This window comes from Hypoxylon fragiforme, assembly GCF_022984875.1.
Source record: "Hypoxylon fragiforme strain CBS 206.31 chromosome Unknown GGS25scaffold_2, whole genome shotgun sequence".
Lineage (NCBI taxonomy): Eukaryota > Fungi > Ascomycota > Sordariomycetes > Xylariales > Hypoxylaceae > Hypoxylon > Hypoxylon fragiforme.
Genome location: NW_026054757.1, coordinates 3,661,494 through 3,679,396, shown reverse-complemented (window position 1 = coordinate 3,679,396; position 17,903 = coordinate 3,661,494). Strand labels below are relative to the sequence as shown.

Below are 17,903 nucleotides of genomic sequence, written 5' to 3'. Positions count from 1 at the left end.
GGGACCTCAAGTATCACCTGTATCACCTACGAACCGAACGTTGGGGAATCGCTGTGCGTGTCCGGCGTTACACGTCAGGCAGTACTACCCTCGCGTAGCAAACTTTTATCATGTCGAAAAAGCGACCATGGGCTGGTTTAGGTATGCAGGTAGGTGAATAATCTCGTGATGGGGGAACATACGTCCCATTACCTAGCGAGAGGAGACGGATGAGATGACTTACATTGGTAGAATGAGCAAGATCCCGCCGCTGCTACCCTCCTTTACGACGCGGGATAAATCGCCAAGGCGGACGAGGCGTCTCGCTACTGCGTTGTCGAGCTCACTAGTAGAAGCTGTCGTTGAAAAAGGTGTGGGAGATCCCTGGATGTAATTTTAACTCTTTTTAGTCCAGTCTTTCTTTTCGATCATTTTTTCTATCAATTTGCCTGCGTGCCTCGAATGATAATGTTATCGTCTTCTTTGTGGTACGTTCAAGCTTGAACCTGGCAACGAGATGAACTTACCAACCACTACCACTACCTATCTGACCGGTTTGCCTGCCTATCCAATAATCAAGAGAGTGCCGCCTATCCTTCAATAGAATTAGTCACTCGATCTATCAAAGTCGGTGAGATTACAGATCGTCAAGCTGGGCTAGGTATTATTCGACGGGAGCCCGAACCGCGCGTGCAGTCGTGTTCGAATGTGTGACCTGTCCTGTTGATGTGCTGGTTCCTGTTGGATATATTGGATGCAATTACTGGGTACATTGTAGGTAAGTCAGGTAGGTACCTGCAATGTATGTGTGTATGTACGTATGTATTATGTATCATCCTTGCTGCAGTGTCGTACGCGGTGTTGGCTGGACGTGCGGGATCAGCAGCCAATGCCAGATGAGCGATCGTGAGCAAGGTGGCCGAGAGTGGACTTGGTGGATCTTGGAGCTTCGAGAGGCAAAGAGGGAGAACATGGAAGTTCCCAAGAATGAGTTAATTTTCCCCAGTTCCCCGTTTGCCCTACAATGGGCTGAATGGTAGGACAAACCGCTTTGATATCTGGCTGCTGGCCCAGACCACCTGGTGGCTTAAGAGATGCGCCAATCTGACCCAAACTGGGCATATATTGAATTGAGTCTGCACGTGTTGTGCCTCGCCGCCTTGCGAGATATCTGGGGTTAAATACGGGTGTTGCCTACATAATGCACCTAGAGGCTAGTAGTGTACATACATACGACGTATTTATCAAGCTACGTAATTCGTACATCATGAAGCAAGATATCTAACTTGAAGTTAGGTAGGTTGGTTTTAGCATCGCACCAAAAGATGAGCTATAAGTTTGAAGTTTGAAGTTATCAACAAATAGTAAGGGACATCGGGTAAGAATGTCCTAACCTAGGCTTACCTAGCAGCTGTTTACAATGATAGTAGGTCGTAGTCTAGGCTGTCTATGTAGCAGCTTACCTACCCTACCCTAGGTAGATGCCTAGGTAGATACCGCCTAGTGCAAGGGGAAAGTAATAAAAAATTCAAAAAATGGATCGAAAAGGGGAGACATTTGGGTCTTTGGGTTCACTAAGGTTTTCCGGTGGCCAGGGTTTGCCAGAGCTGGAAGTTGAACACCAATCACATATCTGATTGACCAATCAATGAATCAATTAAACTGATGCTTGCCCGATTGAGTATTAGCTCCCGCCGCGTTCCTGGTTGCCAGTGGTTGGAATTGGAACTGACAGACTGGGTCCGGCTTTGAGTTTGAGAGCTTCGAGGTAGCTGCGAATCGCGATATCTCTCTACTTTCTCTACACCTACATGTACATAATGTAGCTAACATAATGTAGCTGCTAGCATACTTAGTACCTAGTACCTTGTATGCAGTACCTACATCAGTACCTACATAGTAGGGACTCTAGGGAGCTCATTCTCCTTCAATCCTCTTCTTCGCTTCCGGAGTCCCGAGTATGTACACTAAGCAAAAAAGCTGCGAGAATTGTACCGATACATGCTATCCATACAATCTAGAACGTATCTGAGCGTACCTAAACATACTTGCGTCTCAACTTGTTCGGCTTCATGTCCACTCGTCTGCTGCTAATCTCCCGCGAGCCGGTTCCGTAAGCACCATTGGACGGTAATGTCATCGTCATACGCACATCAATCACACAGCATGCGCCCCAGCAGCCTGGCCTTTTCCCAAGGGAGCTTCCGAAAACCTGTGCTGCCAGTACTAACCAGGGGATGGTTGATCTACTGGGGCACGAAAAGCAATTTCATAGACATGACCTCAGTCACGTAGGCTGGCTGGCTGGTTGAGCTGCGACCAACATAGGCACTAGGTATACTAAGTACATACCTAAGAGGTATGTAGTCTGTAGTCTGATGGTAGGCAGATCTCTTCACCATCCATACTATGTAGGTAGTATTAGCGGCAGTACGAAAGGAAAGAAAAAAAAAGGTGTCTCGGTTTTTCTTCTTTTACATGTATCTCTTCCTGTTCCTTACTGTCGGGTCGCTAGATTCCAATAGTCACCTTTCCCACCCGTTCGTGCTAGATACCGTTGCATGAACGAGAAGGAGGCTCAGAGGCTATTATTGACGTCTTTAGTCTGATCACGGCTCCTCGATAAGTTTCATATTCAGGTAGTGCCCCTCTCTCTTTGGGACGCATGCGGTTTGGACCCCCTGGTTTATCAGTCGATTCTAAAGCTCAATTTTTTCATTCCAGAAGCCACCCAGCCAGTTGGTCCAGTTCACTCATCATTCAACGTTGTTCACACTCTTTTTTTTCTCTGGATGTTGCTTGCGAGTCTGGGAGCTTTTGGGGTTTTCTAATAATTATAATTGTTAATGCTGTCTACGACCCTCACCTTGACCCCCCACGCTCGCCCTTCGTCTCGTTGGCGAGATCGTCTCACCTATCCCTGCCCTTTTAAGTCAGTCATGACTCTGGATAGGCAGTGAAGCAAGATAAGACAAGTGCTTCTTAGAGCGCTCCACGAATAGCATAAATTTTGGCCCTTGGGTGCCTCTTACAACTAATACAATGCTCCCGAGGTGGTCCAGCGTTTGCACTTTGCTCTACCTGGTCATTTGCTTCGACTTGGTAGTTGCGGGTCCATATAGACAATATCCGAGACAAGATGCCTCTCCTGTGACAACAGAGGCCCCAACAACGACACGAGATGGAGATAGAGGAACAACGACGACTTCACCGATTAGCTCGGATACTACCACTGACTCGGAAGAGGCTACCTCTGTCGAAGTTACGACTAGCACGGCCAGTAGTACCTCAGAATCAACTGCGATACCATCTGCTATCAATGGAAATAATCCTAGTAACGAGAGTTTTTCTGAACAGCGTAAGTATTTCATGTGTTTTTTTTCTCGAGTTATTCATGGATATTTAGGTCTAACTTAAGAACTTGTAGCCCCCATCGAAGATGGCGAATTGCCGTTGCAGCCTCGACTTACCCCCGGATGGGGTGTTTCTGGTGCGATCATGCTCATCACTGGTGTTGTATACGCTCTGATCGGTATTAAAAACCCATGGCTACATACATTCTTCTCCTCAGCGTATCTCGCTAGTCTGTCTGTTACAGTTTTGATCGTATATGTCATGAGCCCCCCTATATCGGATGGAATTCAGGGAGCGTACGTCGTGGCAGCGGTTTGCACCGGTATTATCGTTGGTGGAGCTGCTACTGTTTTCAAGGAACTCACCGAGGGTCTTGGATGTCTTCTAGGTGGCTTCTGTTTTGCCATGTGGTTATTAACATTACGCGAAGGCGGCCTTCTTCCCACCACCGTCGGTAAAGTGATATTCATCACTGCCTTCACGCTTGTAGGTTTTGCGTTCTACTTCAGCCGTCATACGAGGCCGTACGCTTTAATCGGATTGATGTCTTTCGCTGGCGCAACTGTTTCGGTCTTGGGAATCGACTGTTTCAGCAGAGCTGGTTTGAAGGAATTCTGGGCTTACATCTGGAACTTAAACGACAACCTTTTCCCTTTTGAAGCAGATACATATCCACTGACTAAGGGCATAAGAGTGGAAATCGCAATAATCGTTGTGCTGACTGTTCTTGGTCTGATATCTCAGCTCAAGCTATGGCGTGTAGTTCAGGAACATCGCACGAAACGAGATGAAGAGCAAGCGGAGTTTCAAAGGATGCGCGACGAAGAGGAGGCCGTCATCGGACGACAAATCGAGGAAAATAACGAGCGCGAAAGAAGACAGTGGGAAACGACTTACGGAGACCTCCCACCGTCAGAGTCATCCCGTGACTCGGGTGTTGGGGAGATAGAGAATGAAAAGAAGGGTCGGCTCAGCCAATCTACAGTGCAGCCTATATCCCCAAGTGCAACCGATAACGAAAACACCATCGAGATGACGGATCTCCAACCATCTGAGGATGGCACTTCTTCTCAAGTGGCGAAACGGGTGGAAAATGGCCTTGTGGTTGCCGAGCAAAATGAAAGTAATCAAGTAACAGTCAGAGTTTCAAGGGATGACTGTCCTAATAGTGATGATGACGGCTCACCTATGCCCGAGCCGGACGAAAAAGCTTGGATAGCAGGAATTGACGAGAAAGGACGGCCATCATCCATGATATCACCCTCTAACTCCCGAAGGTTTTCGAACTTGGCTGGTCCCGATATTACCCCCTTGCCCTTCAAGGTCCCCGAACCGCATGGAGAAGAGGAGGAAGATAAAGATGACGAGGATCGTTCGACAGTTGCAACATTTGCAGACGAGGATGAAAGATCTATAACCCTGAGCAAGAGAGCCTCAAGGGCATCTCTGTCGCACAGGCTCTCAATGGGCTCGGCCCATATATTACGAAGCTTTTCTCAACGATCTCAAAAGTCTAAGCGACAGACTGGTGAATTTGAATCAACACAACTGTCGCTGAAGAATGGAGAAAGTGTAGAAGATTTGGTACCTAGGAAACGAAGTGTTCCTGAAGATTCTGGCTCGATCGCTGCTACTGCTGATGGATTAAGCACCAATGGCGATGAGAAAACAGAGTCAGGAGAGGTCGGTGAATCGAATCAGGCAATGGAGATCAAAGCAGAATTGGCGGATAGATTACCGACAGACAAGCAAATCGCTGCAGATAATATGTCGGCTGCACAACCAGAGCCAGCTGACCCTGGGACACAATTGAATACTCGGCCCTACTCCACAGTCGAGACAGCGGCGGCTGATATCTTAAAGCCATCTCTATATGGGATAAGTGAGCTACACAACTCTCCTACCGCGACGGAAGCGAAGGCTCCCTCCGACACATCAAAGGCTGCCAAGTCTACGTCCTCCGCAAGCCTTACTAAGGAACGACTTCCTTCCAGTCTATCTCGTGTGGCACTATCATATCGTACAAACGAGTGGGCAAAACATTTGAGTCTAGCAGAGAAGCCCGAGCCCGATCACTTACAGTTGAATGAATACCCCAAGCAAGAGGAGATTGCAAGCCCGCAAGCAGAAGCACCAGTCCCTGTTAAAGTCGACGAACTTCAGCAGACATCGGAAAGTGGAGTTCCAGCGGCCCCTATAGTGAGATCCCCTTCCTCACTCTCACATACTCAGTCAGCCGTGACGTTCCAACGTTCGCCATCAGGGGCATCCATACCAGGAGGGTCGAACATATTACAATCAGCAGCACCTTCTGTGCCTCTAGCGGATGAGATGCAAGAAACCACCGACAGGCCAGGACTTACGAAAGGTACACAGCTACATTCTCAGACAAATCACAACGCACGAATGAAGAACCGCCGACAGCCAGGCGATGCTATCATTCAACCAATTCTAGAAGAGAAGAATGATGAACACCTTAGCACCAAAACTTCGCAAGAAGATCTCCGGGAGTTTTCTCCGAATCCTAGCCCACCTCTGCCTGGAAGGCCTGATACACAGAATCTAAGCCGTTCATCAATTCCAGGCGTCGTCTCATACTCGAGCCCACAGACATTAATGGGCCAGCGAGAGACGTACATACGCACTAAATCTCAATCCACCTTGATACTATCGCCGCCAATACCTGAGGCTACTCAATACGCCCCCAGGCCAGCTACTCAGATGGACCTTTATAACTACTCACCACCTGTGCCCCTCGCTAGTCAGGATGCCGACGATCTTCCTCTCAGTCAGCGGAAAGAACTCATGCGCCAAAATAGCATGCTTTCTGACAATTCCATCGGGGTAAACCATAGGCCGAGTAATGTTGCGAGAGCATCCTTTACACTCAGCCCCAGTGCGCCGATTATGGCTGACAACTTAAAATTTGATTCGCATCAGCCTCAGCGACGATCGACGGTCTCTCCACAGGCAATCCGCGATTCTAAGCTTGCCAATTTCCGACAATCAGTCGCAGCAGAGCTAAGAGCTGGTACGCCAATTTTGCCCGTCGGCATCAATGGACGGGAAACCCCTCTTCGGTCTTCCTCGACCCCCTTGCTTGGAGCCACGGGTATGCGGACTGGAAACAACGAGATCCAGAACAGCATTGACCAGCAAAGGAATCTGCTTCTCTCTCAGAGGGAGCAAGAGGCTCAGAGAAAGGAGCTTGAGCGTCGGGAGAAAGAACGCAACGAGCGCGCGTTCGAGGAGATGATGCGCCGTGGAGATCTCATGGATGCCCACCGCGAAGCCATTCGCAGGATGCAAGGCACCGTAAGAGATTAGTAGGGGGAGGGTATACTTGGAGGATAGAGAAAAAGAAGAGGAGGTATTAAATGCTATGAGCATATGTGTGCATACATAGATGTGGTCACGGATATACGGGTTCCCTCTTTATGTTAGGTCAGGCTTAGGGCTGGAGGAGGGAAGGAAGGAAGGAACTTGATACCCCTTTATTTCTCTGATTCCGTTCATCTTTTTCTTTCATTTAATCCCACCTAACGCCTTTATTCTTCTTTTTTTTTTTTTTTTTTTTACATCAGCATCAACTCGCAACAGCAACAGCAACAACAACTTCACGTCTATTACGGCACATTCGAGAAACCCCACCAGAACCTTCTGGGTTTGATTCTTTCTCTACCTACGCTACATATTTTCTAATCTGTAATAGCTGGCGGAAACCAGGTTTTATATTTGCCATGAGGGGAGTTTCACTCGGATGGACAAATACATAAGGTGGATAGATAGGTAGGGTGCATATAGTGGTATGTATGTATGTAGGCTAGCACACAAAGATACCATACAAGGCGTGTATCTAACAAAAGTCCATGTGGCAGCCACGGCGTTGGCAAAAGGGGCGGAGGGAAGAGAAATAGATAAATAAATAAATAAATAAATACAAACATTGAATATAAATGCTACCAAGTACTACTTGATTATGTAGGTATGTGTGCTGACTCCTGAGATGTTGACATACATACATACGTGTGTATCTCCAAGCATATTGTATAAAGTAACGACATGTCAAATATGATGGTAGTCTCCCCATGCCCACACGCACCTTATAAGTTTACGAACACCTAGAGCCAATGATTTCCATGATACTATGTAAGGAATGGGTAGCGATGTATGTTTCCCGGATACTCGCGGATTTGTGGAGCGTCTTCTTTTCTTTTTGTTTTCTCCCTTTAAACGGCCTGATTCACGTTATTTCAACAGGTAAGAACTAAAGCATTTACTGCCTTGGATTCATGTTTGTAGGCAATACAGTACCTGCCCTGCAACATTAGGTATGTAGATACATGTAGGTAGTATGTGTAATCGCTCTGACTCATAACTTCAATTGTTCTTGAATATTCTACATAGGTAGCTACCGAGGTACAAGTGCGGCTGATGGGAGCAATTCTTAAAACTTGAACATTGTGGGTACTTCATAGTACCAAGTAACTACATACCTAGGGTAGGTAGGTTAGTATGGATTATTAGTAGGTAAGTGCAGTGGGTTCAATAGGGCTTAATGGGGTTGCATGGGGATAATACCTGTAGTTATCAAGATGTACTTGTTTAGTGCAGCCTTCCAATGTTTGAATGGCTTCTTTTATTGCTGCTATTATAAGATCATTGATGTAGGAAGGTGCTGTACTATGTATAATTGTAACACCATGTATATCTACATAACCTCCTTAGATACATTCTATGTAGTACATCAAGATGGCATCATGGCGATATCCATAAACTGTACACGTGCCTACAGTTTTATTCCGGCGGCTGACCTTGAAGGCAGCACTGAGGTGTATATTAGCTTTGCCCAATTTTATACTGTGTCTGAGGCAGCCATATACACCTATTATCAGTACATGATTAGGGTAGGTATGTACTTGCTCAGCGCCCATTATACGTGTATTTAACACGGTACCCAGTACGATTTGTATGACAGTCTCTTGCCAAACAATCAACGTAGATGCCACATGTAGGTAACCACTACACCGTGACAGTCTGACTACTAGTAGTACTAGGTACATAGTAGGCATTACATATTAGGTACATACCTATGTACCCAGTGCATAGATGCCCAGTACCTTTCCGAGCTTACCATATAAACATCTTAGTATTCCGGCTTGACATAAACTTTTCTACTTTTATCTTCATCCACTAAGTAGTCAAGTACAATTACTTCAAGCAACAGATAGTTACATACATAACTTCCATCTTTCAATGTTCTTTTGCCTTACATAGGTACCACTACATATTCCATCGACAGTTCTTTCGCATCCATACAAGGAACTAACTAGCTCGCCAACTCTTTCGCCAACTCTTTCATCATCATCAATCATAAAAACTTTAGGTAAGTACACTATCATTTGATTCACTGAGCAAAAAAGACATTGTTGCCAGTTGGTGGCTGTCTGATGCTATTGCCCCCCTGCTCTTTCGCTATATATATTCCTCGCCCGCTCCTACCTTCCCAGCTACATGTCCCACTCAACCCACTCAACCCACTAAACCCACTAAAAGTACATGCCTGGTATTTTAAGGAATTTGCCCAGACTGCCCCTCCACCTTATTTGTACCTTGTACTTATTAGTTAATATCCATTGTGCATTTCACGTACATTGATCCAACCAAACATCTTTCTTCAACATCCATCCATCTCATCTTGGACTTCAGGTTTTCTATCTCCCCACCCGCATCGAATTACGTGTAACGAAGCCACAATACCCATCTACATCCTTCCAAACATCTACAACCATTACTCTACCATACCAACTTTTACAACACCACCCCGTTCGCGATTAGCTATTCGCGACCGTATTCTCATCTTAGTCACAGCACGCCACACAATCCTACACCCGTAAACCGTCATCATGGGTGAAACCGACGCTGCCCCCGCGGCCAACTATGTCCGACTTGAGTCAAACGATCACATCAAAATTGATGTCGGTAAGTTTACTTTTCCCCCTTGTCTATAAGGAACCTTTTGCTCACGTCTATCACAGAGAAGGCTGTTGCCGAGAGATCGCTTCTCATCAAAAACATGTTGGAGGATCTCGGCCCTAACGTTGAGGGCCAGGATATCCCCATCCCCAATGTAAGTTTCTCTTCACTTCCCTAGTAGATGATCATCGGTCATCATAAGTGCCCATCATACTAACACTTTGCTTGTTAGGTTACCGAGCCTGTCCTTCGCAAGGTCATCGAATGGTGCGAGCATCATCGCAACGACCCCCCTGCCTCTAGCGAGGACGAGTCGGATAATCGCAAGAAGACTACCGACATTGATGAGTGGGACCAGAAGTTTATGCAGGTCGACCAGGAAATGCTTTTCGAGATCATTCTTGTAGGTCCAACCTAAATAGATATTTTCCTCTTCGCTCCTATTTATGACTAACTTGAATATCTTCTAGGCCAGCAACTACCTCGACATCAAAGCGCTTCTGGATGTCGGGTGCAAGACCGTTGCTAATATGATCAAGGGCAAATCTCCGGAGGAAATCCGCAAGACATTCAACATCACGAATGATTTCACCCCGGAGGAAGAAGAGCAGATCCGCCGCGAGAACGAGTGGGCTGAGGACAGATAAAGGTCTCGCCCATATAACCATGCTTTTTTCGGGTTCCCTTTTGGCGCGACATCCCAGTTCAGCAGCATCATATTTAGCAAACAAGCTGGCAATTAGGGGTCGCTAAATAGAAATACCACCGGATTCATATTGGCGCCTAGTAGCGAGATCTGAGGATCTCTCTGGAGGCTGATCACGGATTAATGAGTATTAGCTAGGATGGATAAACCCTTACTTACCTAGGGTAGGTAGAATATGGTCCATGGCCTAGCTATGCATTCACAGTCAACAGGACCTTTGCTTTATGTGAATAAATTCATAGAGAACGTGCACATTTTCCTTTGGGAACAAAGTATCAGCATGCATTACTGAATGAAAAACACTTTGTGTAATATTGCTTTTGTAACATGATGCGATTATGACTTAGGGAATTTGACTTAGCTGTAGTTATGTGTGAGAAAACGCTGAACGACGGTACCTCACCTTAGTAGATTACATAAGCATGGTACATATAACCCCTATTTTGCAGTTCGTGTATATAAGTACTAGCCCCTGAGGAATCTATATATCGTTACGATTAATAGCAACGCTTCTTTTCTCTGCCTTATTCTGGGTGCCTCGGGATATATATAACGTGACATCTGGAATTTATGTGAAAGCTCTTTCGTACTATACGTACCTACGTACCTATTCCACGGACGTATAGTTAATCCCATCCTCAGACCCGCCATCCCTCTGAATACTTATATGCAAATAATTTTTCGTTCTTGCTAAACACACTCGTCTCTTCTTCCTTCACATGTCTACAAAAACTACAGAGAAAAGGCAGCGCCCAGCTGGCCAGCCACTATTCACCCACGGGTTTCGTTCTTCCTTTACCCACCGCCCCCATCTTCCTCTTCCTACACTCACCTCTCCCGACCCGCCGGCCTCTTTCTACTTTCCTGTTCCTTCATCCACACGCTACTACTAGCTTATTCCCCTTCACGCACGACAACGACGAATCCAAACTACAACTGCGAATTTCCATCATTATATCACAATAGACCAACATAAAACAAGCCAACCAGGTAAGTCTTTTTTGGCTAGTACTTGATCATTTTTCCTTGATTGGTTATTCTATCTGGCTGTTTATACTAACTGAAGCAAGCCTCGGGTCAATAGCGATCGTTCTTTTAACCACGAAAGTGACCGGCGGTGCGATTAATGCTGTGGGCGTGACCATGAGCAGCGTTGTAGACCTGCTCAGGTTCACAGCCTAGTATCGCGACGGTTTGCCAATGCTGCACGCTATCTAGTTCGTGTTCATACTTACAGTATAATACTACCTATAAAAATATATTACTTGAGTGTCGAATTCCGGAAGGTGATAGCGGCCACTCATGTGGCTAAGCCGTCTACGAAGGTGTGGAGGGAATGAGACCGAGACTGGACCGTCTTGTGATGATGTGGTGCTCACTCACCAACAACTTCTTCCTCTACGATACATGCAATAACGAAGAAGTACCGCCCATACAGGGCATTCCTTGGGTGCCTACAGTACTGAGGGGCACCACTAGAGCCCACAACGTGGACAATGTGTTTTTCCGGAATGGTATAGGACCCAACTCAATGCGAAGGTGCGATCTGAGACATTGCCCAGTGCTGTGCGTACATGTAAGTACCCTGTGGTGCTAATCCCATCAGACAGAACTTTAACCCGGGTAGCTACCTAACAGATGAGACAGGTGCCTGGCAAGACGCCATACAGGAGCACTGTACCTTCTCACCGTTCTACATAGGTAGCTGCCTCGAGAAGGGGCAGGGTGGCTTAGGGCCTAACCCTGTATACAAGCGTTGGAGGCATACTGGCCTACGGGTGCCGTCTACTGGTAAGTATATACATCTACAGTGAATTTATAGCACTTGTTGCAGGTATTCCGCTAACTGTACTTCAGTTACAGACTTGACGCCTTAATATTAAGGTTCAAGGCCAGAAAATTCAACCCACAAAGACAGCACAACGTCCCCGTTAACCAGAAAGTTTTCTCTTTTTCACGCACAAGATTTCGTATTTTACCGCACACATACACACACCCATCGTTTGTTTCGGTCGCTTGATGGCTCTACCAGACCTTACAGAGCTTGTCCCTTACTATCCACTTAGACTTACGAGATGGCACACACTACAGGTATTAGATGCTATAGCGTCTACTTCTAAGCCTTGTAGTAATCTCTCCAGTTAAGTCAAACGTCAAACCCCAGACTGTGATGTGGGCTTGTGATGCAGGCCTGCAAAACGTGCTGGGACGTGTCAGCCAGAAACAGACATGATACCGTATGCTTCGACCAATTCCTCCGACAGGCGTCGGTGGGAATCACTTTCACGAACAAATTGATGAAAGACATCAAACCGATTATGTTTCTTTCGTTCCGTTTTTCGGGTTCAGAGACACGCTATCTAAATAACGAGCGAGAAACACTAAGCATAGTGAAATGCTATCCATGGCACTTTGCTTGTCCATGGTCTCCTCTGATCCATTGACGAAAATGCATATTGTTATTCTTCTAACCTTAGGTACACAACACCAACTTATTCTCCTATGGGCCTGGTCCCTGGGGTTGTTGACTGGGAGGTGCCTCAAGGGTATCAACATTATCACGGATTCCAAGGAAATCAGTCAATCGAACCCAAGATCTATGAGAACCCAGAAGCGACAGTCTAGCTACAAGGACGATCAGCCCCGTTCTATCACCTGGATATAACTGAGGCCACCCCTGCCGCACCGGGAGTAGCAAAGATCCAACAACCGGATGCCACCGAGACTATTCCCGACAGTGCCCGTAAATCAACTATCTCTGGTCCGAGAGCCGACGACCGAAAGGTCGGAGCGGCCACAGAGGAAGGTTATCCAACGAAGGATACCAACACCTATTTCAACTGCGGAAAGAAAGGTCACTGGGCCAAGGACTGCAAGCAGAAACGACGTTTCCAGAGCAGAAACACCCCCAACCGAAGAGGCCAATCAGGTCAGTCAAGCCAGTCAGGACAGCCGGTAACTTTCAAGGGAACCTTGTACCGGGAGGCCGTCCGCAAGATGGGCGGAATGAGGACCAACATGAAACAACTTTCCAGAAAGGTCCTTTTTACAGCTGACGCCGAAGACAATGCAGACAACAACGACACCGTCGAACCATCGCCAGACTCAGGCGACGATTCAGACGCAGTCGAGCAACAATTGACACAATTGTTCGACACACCTTCCTCGGAAGACGAAGAGCAACGGCTCCAGGAACGGATAGCAGACAGACTATTCCCTATATCACTCTTGCCAATTGATTGCATACCAGATAATGATGAGCTAAAGTGGTTTCGGGTATGTCCTTCAAGAGCTGATATACGGCATATACCTATTGTTCTGCTCAAGCACGCTCGCAACGCATCTCCGTTCAGCGACCTACCTACCAAGCCAGCAGGATTGCTGCTACCAAGTACCTTGCATGCTCTAAACTCTCACCACGCGCCCGTTTATACGGGAAATGTGTTGTTTGTCTTCCCAATTCAACCCTGTTCATGGGTGATTTCTTAAGGGGCGACCATAGCAGAGCCCAAAATGGGGAATCGGGGCGCTCTAATCGAGCTCAGGGCAAGGAATACTCGCCTTACGGCCCAAAACAGCAACTCGGCTACGGCCACGGCCACCCTGTCGCAGGGTCTAGGTCCAACAAACACCTACCTTCCCTTTGACACCAGCCCAGGCTCCAGGCACGATGGGTTAGAATCCCATCATGACTGGGCCCTGGCGGGACTTCCCCGGGGATAGCTGACAGACTCTGGAGCTGATGTTGTCACTCAACAGGTGCAAGGACTACACTAGGAGCAAGTTTATCAGTATCTTGATGTGCTGCTTGATTGCGTGTTATATGACAACATCGTGGCTGCAGAGATCCATTTGCCGCATATCTCAGTGTTATTCTTTCAGTTGGCCGAGAAGAGGTGTGCTTTTTCTTCATGCCTCATAGCCCCGGAGGCAACTACTCGAATACCTCGACGATGGCTGGAGGACAAACATCCCATCATGTCCAGTGGTGTACTCTTTGTTAAGTTCACGTAACACCTCGGTACTTCTGTTCCCCTTTTCCACCAACAGCACCAACTCTCCTGCAGACATTAATGGTGCGGTCTATGCTAGAGATGTACTCCATGCCCATACCAGGTCTTTCCAATCGCCTTAGCGTTCTTGCCACAGCTGTTCTCAATGATGCTTAACTCAGGCGTCAGACAAGAACTCTTAAGCGTCACCTGGAACATCTATGTCGAGTCTTCCAAAGCCTACCTGAAGACCATGACTAGTCCTGATGATTTGCAACTTTGCAACCGATGCCTGCTCCCCCAGCCATGAGGTATTAGCCTGGTTTGACTGGAGAGTCCATCCACCTTCTCAGCGAGCATGACTTAGGTACGTGCAATGTCACTGGTACCTAGGGTATCTCGGTATATACTATGTATGTACTTCAATGTTCCATTAACCTTACCGAGAACATCAAACATCAAACGAAGCTTCCTTCTGTTGGCGTTGAAAAACCCTCTGATTGAACTTAAACGAGATCAAACTCCAGCGCCTCCCCATACCTATTCACCCCCCACCTCCTCACCCTCTCCGCCATCGTATCCACAAACTCCCTATCAAACCTTCTCCCCCTCTACACCCCTTCGGACCTCCCCGCCTTCCACACAACCTAGTCCTCCGCTTTCGCCCCCTTCGGAGCCTTCAGCAGGCCCAGCGCAACATTCAGCACCTTTGTTTCTTTATCCGCGTTCTCCTTCTCCTTCTCCTTCTCCTCATTACACAGGAACACACGCGCCCCACAGTGCTCGCAGAACCCGGTCGTTAGCGTCGACGACACTTTGTACGTCTTCACGGTGCCGAATTCTAAGGTAGTTGGTAGAACTTGCAAGGACCACATCACCTCCATGACTCACCTCTATGGCTATAGCCTTGTCACCATAGTCTTCTTGCCTCGTCAAGTATAGCTCTTTCCTCTTCTCTTTGATTAACGGTGAGGGTCGTAACGCCCTCGACGAAGGCATTATCGACGAACAAGGGGTAGAACCCCAACAAGACAATGCAATTGTCGCTCGGCAGCCTCTTATTGCCCAGAAGAAGACATCCGGTAAGACCAAAGTGCACGACGAGGATATTACGATCAAGGATAAATATCCTCAGCTATTCTTACCTTTGACGAGAGGTAATATGCCTCAGCTCTTACAAAGAAGTGACTACGTCTTATTCAATTGGACACCAGGATTTGGCAAGCAACCTGAATTAGACGAAGAGGAAATCAGGTCCCTTAAAGGAATACTTGTGCACGAAGTGCGAAAGCGTTTCCTGGTATTTCACACGCATAAGGCAATCCCTTGGATGATAGAAACTATAGCTCCGCATATAGATGTCTCATCGCGATTCTTCAACAGCCTGCAAGGGCTAGAGACGGAGAAGATACAGGCCACGATACCAGACGGCGGATGGGGTTCAGAAAGGGGTTGAAGGGGGAAGCCAAGGACTGGTATTTGGACTTGAGCGCTGAAGAGACCACTTTTCTCCTTAGGAGGAGGATAATATGAGCTCTCGAAGGCTCGCTGGCAAAGACCACTGGAAAGCCTAGGGGGGTTGGGACTTGCTTTGACTACATTGCAAGACCTTCTCAAGATGCTAATAGGTAATCCGAGCCACGCGGGGTGTCCTTGAGTGGTGGTGTGCTTGTCACACGTATCACACCCCCCCTTGGGCGCCCTGTCTGGCTCCTTCATGACGGTGCCGCTCACTGACAGCTGCTATGGGGAGCAGTGTATTAATACACTGCTCCCCATTTCTCGTTTAGCGCTGTCGTTGGGAAGCTTGCCCGGCTTAAGGTTGCCACTCATACTACTCCTACTCTACCTAGGTCCGCTGGGCTGTTCCAATGGGGGCCCGCTATTGCTCCATTACTGTACGGAAATGATCACATCATTGAAGTCTTTTCAGTACTTGTTATGGCTATGGATGTAATCTCTTAGACGTCTCGTCAGGTATTTTAGGTAATTTACAGGTATTCCCTCCTGGCTTGGTTGAGAAGTCTAGCGGAGAGTTGAGCAGCAACATAAGGGCGCGTACAGCAATATCCACGCAGCGGCTCGTCAACCTATCTAGGTACCGGTGTGGACTCATGACTAATTGCAATACACTGACTGGCGAGGATCATCAAGCCCCCCGGTATACATCATGTTGGCCGACTTACAAGCATTGAACTAAGCCTATCGCACTTCTGTTTGGCCCACTTCCTCCTCAAACGCTGCTCCGTACTAGGCACTAGGTCTCTATCCCGGGAGATGGAGGAACATGGCCACGGCATTGCCAAAAAAAAAAAAAGGCTCCTCCATCTCCCATTGTGTTCTGCTGTACGCTTGCTTTGAACGTTGCATGGTACTAGGTGCTCCGGAATTGTTTACTTGAGCGGTGCTTTGTTCTGTTCAGATATACTATACTGTGTTCTAGGGGGGTTGGATGTATTGCGACGGGACATTTGAATGCTGATGGGCAATGATAGGCTTTATAGTTGGAGGGTTCAAGAAGGAGTTCCTAGATATTTGCTGGTATCTCTTACGAAACGCATTGAAGCTTGTCCTGTTATGTTAGTTGCCTCGCAATATTTGGCAAGTAGTATGCGCACTGGAGCACTCTGATAGACGATTACTAACACAATTTTACGAGTCAATCACATTAGCATGGCATTGGTCACTGTTTCTTATCGTCGCAAACGTGTTGTTTTCATTCCCTATAACCGGTACCATGCAAATCGCGAATTATGAGCCCTGAAGAAAACTAATGAATCGGCTTAAGCATGATGTATTTCCACCCCCCTTATCCTGCTACGGATACCATAGGTTTTTTTTCTACCTGGAGGGAAGCCCAACCGGAACCATGCCAGAGTTGTTCATCCACTGCTAATTTCGTCCCCCGAAAACTGCCTAACTGCATTGGTTCGTACGTGATGGCGACATGGTGTATTCGGTGAATCCCCCAGGAACAGAGGTAGCCGATAGAGAAGATGTAGGGAAGTGGGCGAGGCATCTAGATGCCGAGACGAGTCTTGCGCCAATGTCTTCGCTTGGCATTGTATCTACAGCAGAGGTTAGTATTAGGTTATTTGTCCAAGTATGCTCATTTTCCTCGATATGGAGTGGATTCTTGTGGTCGTAATCGTGATTATAGAATCCGGAGTTGTGATGCCAAAGGGAAGAAAAGGGATCATCGGAATTTCGTCGTACCTGATGGTGTTACCAGTGCGAAGACGAATCCATTGTGGGATAGGTCTGTTTTGCTTCTGCGCCTTAGCGAGCTTCTGCTTCGTTCGGAAAGACTTGTGGCTCTGCGATTGAGAATTTCTTGTTAGCAAATTTGTAGGCTTTCAATTTAAATGTGAGAAAGAAAATAAAAAGAGAGAAGGATGTCTGTCTGTCTGCCTGTCTGTCTATCCTCCGACTGGCTAGACGAAAAGAGCATCATTATGTGTCGCAACTCGCTTTTGAGAACGAGGACATAATGTACATAGACTGCGGAGAAATAAAATCATCATTTTCATCAATAGAATAGATAATACATACCGGCATCTTGACAGTCTTGTGCTGTTGTCAATGTCGAGAGTGTTTGTGGTTGTCTTGGTGGAAGAGAAGGTGGAGTTTGAGTAGGTAGACTCAAATCAAGTCAGATTAGGATATTTGCGGGCTGGCAATTTTGGGTGGTCGCGCAGGGTTTTGCAGCCCCAAAATTCAAATTGTGTGCGTTGCTGATGGTTTGAATGCACTAGTGCACGTGATCTTTACTGTACAGCCTGAGAAGTTCAAATGTTGTAGTAGTTACCTAAAGGTTAGTACATAATTATGTGCATACATAAATCAGATTCTTCGTTGTCATTTATTTATGTACATATGTGGTTCTTGATAAGGAT

General features: G+C 46.9%; 4 protein-coding genes across 4 annotated transcripts; 2 read left to right on the top strand and 2 right to left on the bottom strand.

Annotated features, from left to right (window-relative positions):
- Positions 1-2,648: 2,648 nt before the first annotated feature.
- Positions 2,649-6,838, top strand: GGS25DRAFT_145919 (uncharacterized protein). The gene is made up of 2 exons (XM_049256358.1): positions 2,649-3,337; positions 3,407-6,838. The coding sequence occupies exons 1-2, from the start codon at positions 3,022-3,024 to the stop codon at positions 6,658-6,660; spliced, it is 3,570 nt and encodes a 1,189-aa protein (XP_049120574.1). The 5' UTR covers positions 2,649-3,021; the 3' UTR covers positions 6,661-6,838.
- A 1,660-nt stretch (positions 6,839-8,498) lies between these two features.
- Positions 8,499-10,327, top strand: GGS25DRAFT_478108 (E3 ubiquitin ligase SCF complex, Skp subunit). Its single transcript, XM_049259905.1, has 4 exons — positions 8,499-9,315; positions 9,372-9,463; positions 9,542-9,712; positions 9,780-10,327. Exons 1-4 carry the CDS (start codon positions 9,240-9,242, stop codon positions 9,954-9,956), a joined length of 516 nt encoding a protein of 171 aa, XP_049120573.1. The 5' UTR covers positions 8,499-9,239; the 3' UTR covers positions 9,957-10,327.
- A 4,304-nt stretch (positions 10,328-14,631) lies between these two features.
- GGS25DRAFT_478106 (uncharacterized protein) lies at positions 14,632-15,428 on the bottom strand. Its single transcript, XM_049259904.1, has one exon. The coding sequence runs from the start codon at positions 14,889-14,891 to the stop codon at positions 14,655-14,657; it is 237 nt and encodes a 78-aa protein (XP_049120572.1). The 5' UTR covers positions 14,892-15,428; the 3' UTR covers positions 14,632-14,654.
- Positions 15,429-16,696: 1,268 nt separating this feature from the next.
- GGS25DRAFT_478104 (ribosomal protein L39e) lies at positions 16,697-17,701 on the bottom strand. Its single transcript, XM_049259903.1, has 3 exons — positions 17,560-17,701; positions 17,224-17,324; positions 16,697-17,075 (listed from the first exon to the last, which is right to left on the bottom strand). The coding sequence occupies exons 1-3, from the start codon at positions 17,563-17,565 to the stop codon at positions 17,027-17,029; spliced, it is 156 nt and encodes a 51-aa protein (XP_049120571.1). The 5' UTR covers positions 17,566-17,701; the 3' UTR covers positions 16,697-17,026.
- Between the last annotated feature and the right edge of the window lie 202 nt (positions 17,702-17,903).

What these genes read in the sequence shown, in the direction of transcription:
- GGS25DRAFT_145919 (XM_049256358.1), top strand. Translation starts at nt 3,022, where the DNA reads ATGCTCCCGAGGTGGTCCAGCGTTTGCACTTTGCTCTACCTGGTCATT. An exon ending in CGAGAGTTTTTCTGAACAGC is followed by an intron (nt 3,338 to 3,406) that starts GTAAGTATTTCA and finishes AAGAACTTGTAG; the next exon opens with CCCCCATCGAAGATGGCGAA.
- GGS25DRAFT_478108 (XM_049259905.1), top strand. Translation starts at nt 9,240, where the DNA reads ATGGGTGAAACCGACGCTGCCCCCGCGGCCAACTATGTCCGACTTGAG. An exon ending in TCACATCAAAATTGATGTCG is followed by an intron (nt 9,316 to 9,371) that starts GTAAGTTTACTT and finishes CGTCTATCACAG; the next exon opens with AGAAGGCTGTTGCCGAGAGA. An exon ending in AGGATATCCCCATCCCCAAT is followed by an intron (nt 9,464 to 9,541) that starts GTAAGTTTCTCT and finishes TTTGCTTGTTAG; the next exon opens with GTTACCGAGCCTGTCCTTCG.
- GGS25DRAFT_478106 (XM_049259904.1), bottom strand. Translation starts at nt 14,891, where the DNA reads ATGGAGGTGATGTGGTCCTTGCAAGTTCTACCAACTACCTTAGAATTC.
- GGS25DRAFT_478104 (XM_049259903.1), bottom strand. An exon ending in CGCACTGGTAACACCATCAG is followed by an intron (nt 17,076 to 17,223) that starts GTACGACGAAAT and finishes CCTCTGCTGTAG; the next exon opens with ATACAATGCCAAGCGAAGAC.